The following is a 2,212-nucleotide window of genomic DNA, read 5'->3' on the forward strand; positions in this document are numbered from 1 at the left end:
TGCAATGGTCCTCTCATGGATCTGGAATCTGAGGTAAGTCCATGGGGTGCACTTTGTCTTCACGAATCTCTAACCCTGCTTCCTCTATGGCTTCGATAGTCCTTTTAACAGTCATGTCCAAATAAGTTTTTTCTGATTCACACATCAGGATGTCATCTATATAGTGGTGGATGATTGCATCCGGGAACAGGCTCCGGATGGGGGACAGAACATGGGCAACGTACCACTGGCATATGGTCGGGCTGTTCTTCATGCCTTGGGGAAGGACAAGCCAATGGTATCTTTTGAGTGGGGCCTTTCTGTTGAGGGAGGGGACGGAGAAGGCAAACCGGGGGGCATCCTGAGGGTGGAGTGGGATGTTGAAGCACTGCTCGATCCACACTGGGTCCTTTCATTTCGACGTGAGCCAAGGGATGGAAGGTGGTGTACACCTCAGTGGCCCGAGTTAGAAATCCTTACTGGGGATGCGTAAGGAAGCCCCCCATTGGGTCAAGAGGTCCCTGCCCCATAAGGTGATGGGGGCCCTCACAACGAATGGCCAGACGGTTGCTATCTTGCCTTTGGGGCCTTCGACAGTGACATTCTGCTTGCTCCACATAGACACTGTGGCTCCACCGATCCCAGAAATCACGCCTGCTGCTGGCTGTAGTTCCCAGTTCGCTAGCCACTCAGAATGGGCGATGATGGTCACGTCTGTGCCGGTGTCCAGCATCCCCGGGCGGTAGATCTGCTCCCCATTACAGAGCAGGCCGCATTCAATGGTAGGCTTATTTGAGCCCACAACCTGTGCCCACATTATGGTTGGATTGAGTGGAGCCTATTCTGGGCAGTCCTGTGGGAACAAAAAGGCATGTGCAATTGGTGTTTCCTGTGAAAGGTAAAAGGGTGGGTCTGTGCAGCAAAGCTGGACAAAGATCTCTTGTCCAGGGTGTACTGTTTGTATTTCTGGTAATACGAAAATTTGTTCTGGACCATGAAAAGTGTCACCAAGGATGAGAATGTCCCATGGACTGTTTTGTGGTCCGTACTTACCTGTGGGGATATGGTAAAAACACTTATCTGTAAAGTCAATGGACAGCACGGTTACCAGCTAGCGCTGGGTTCCCATCTGTATCACTCCATGTGACGGGTCTCTTTCATGTGCGCTGGGATCTCCGGGGATGATGGTGCCTTCTGAGATCCACCTGCTTCCTCCTGACACTTGGCAGTGGACTTCACATACTGGTCAAAGTGATACGGCTTTTGATTTGTTGTCAAAGTGCAGGGCCATCCTGCGCTCTGTTGGAAGTTTGCTGGGTGCAGTTGGTACCGCTGCTGTCTCTGGGACCTTTGGTAGCTGGTGCGATGGTCCTGGGTGGGTTACTTTTCTGGGCAGTCCTCTTTAAAGTGTCCAAATTCTCTGCAATTGAAACAGTGGGCATTATCTTTTGAAGCCACTGCTGCAAATGCACCGGATACCCTTTCTGCAATGCCCTTTGCCACTGCTCGGGCAACTGCATTTTTGGTAGATGTATAGCGTGTGCAGCCTTTCACCATTTGCTCTATGGTGGGTTCCATGTCCTGGGGTAAAGCCCTCAGGATAGTCTTGCATTGTTCATTAGCATTTGCCATGGCAAGTTTACTCAAAAGTTCCTTTTGTCCCTCTGGACTTTCTGTTTGTTTTTCCAGGGCTACCTTTAACCTGTCCGCGAATTTAATAAAACTCTCGTCCCCTCCTTGTTTGATGTTAAAAAAATTTTGTGTGGGTATCGAGTCATCAGGGGTAAGAAGCAGTGATGTTTTTGCTGCAATGGCTATATCCTGCAGTGCAACTTCAGGTATAGTGTTTGTTTGGTCTGAGGGTTTTTGAAATTCACCTTCTCTGACTAATTGTTCAACAGTCAAATTTGGCCAACCTGCGTCTTCGGAATAGAAGTCAGATAATGTTTTTAGTTGTCTTTTCCAATGCTTCTCCCATAGCATATATTCTGCCGGGCTAAGGAGGCAGTTAACAATGTTTCTAATGCCATGCGGAACGACCGTGTAGGTGGAGAAAGTAGGTTCTAATAAGTTTCTAAAAAAATGGGATCCCCGCCCGTGTTCCTTAGCGACCTTGCAAAGCTCTTTGATTTCTCTGTAGGGAATTGGCTCCCACATCCTTATATTTGTGGGTCCCCCCCCCGCCTCCCTTTCGTAAAAAGAGCTGGGAAGGCTGAACTCGTTTGGGCTAATG

The 2,212-nt window shown here is 49.1% G+C and overlaps 1 protein-coding gene across 1 annotated transcript; it reads right to left on the reverse strand.

Annotated features, from left to right (window-relative positions):
• Nucleotides 1–445: 445 nt before the first annotated feature.
• LOC108448204 (endogenous retrovirus group K member 6 Pro protein-like) lies at nucleotides 446–796 on the reverse strand. The gene has a single exon (XM_017740418.1). The coding sequence runs from the start codon at nucleotides 794–796 to the stop codon at nucleotides 446–448; it is 351 nt and encodes a 116-aa protein (XP_017595907.1).
• Between the last annotated feature and the right edge of the window lie 1,416 nt (nucleotides 797–2,212).

This window comes from Corvus brachyrhynchos, unplaced genomic scaffold, assembly GCF_000691975.1.
Source record: "Corvus brachyrhynchos isolate BGI_N302 unplaced genomic scaffold, ASM69197v1 scaffold37, whole genome shotgun sequence".
Lineage (NCBI taxonomy): Eukaryota > Metazoa > Chordata > Aves > Passeriformes > Corvidae > Corvus > Corvus brachyrhynchos.

Bases quoted from the DNA above. Each gene is read 5' to 3' on its own strand.
- LOC108448204 (XM_017740418.1), bottom strand. From the start codon at position 796: ATGTGGGCACAGGTTGTGGGCTCAAATAAGCCTACCATTGAATGCGGC.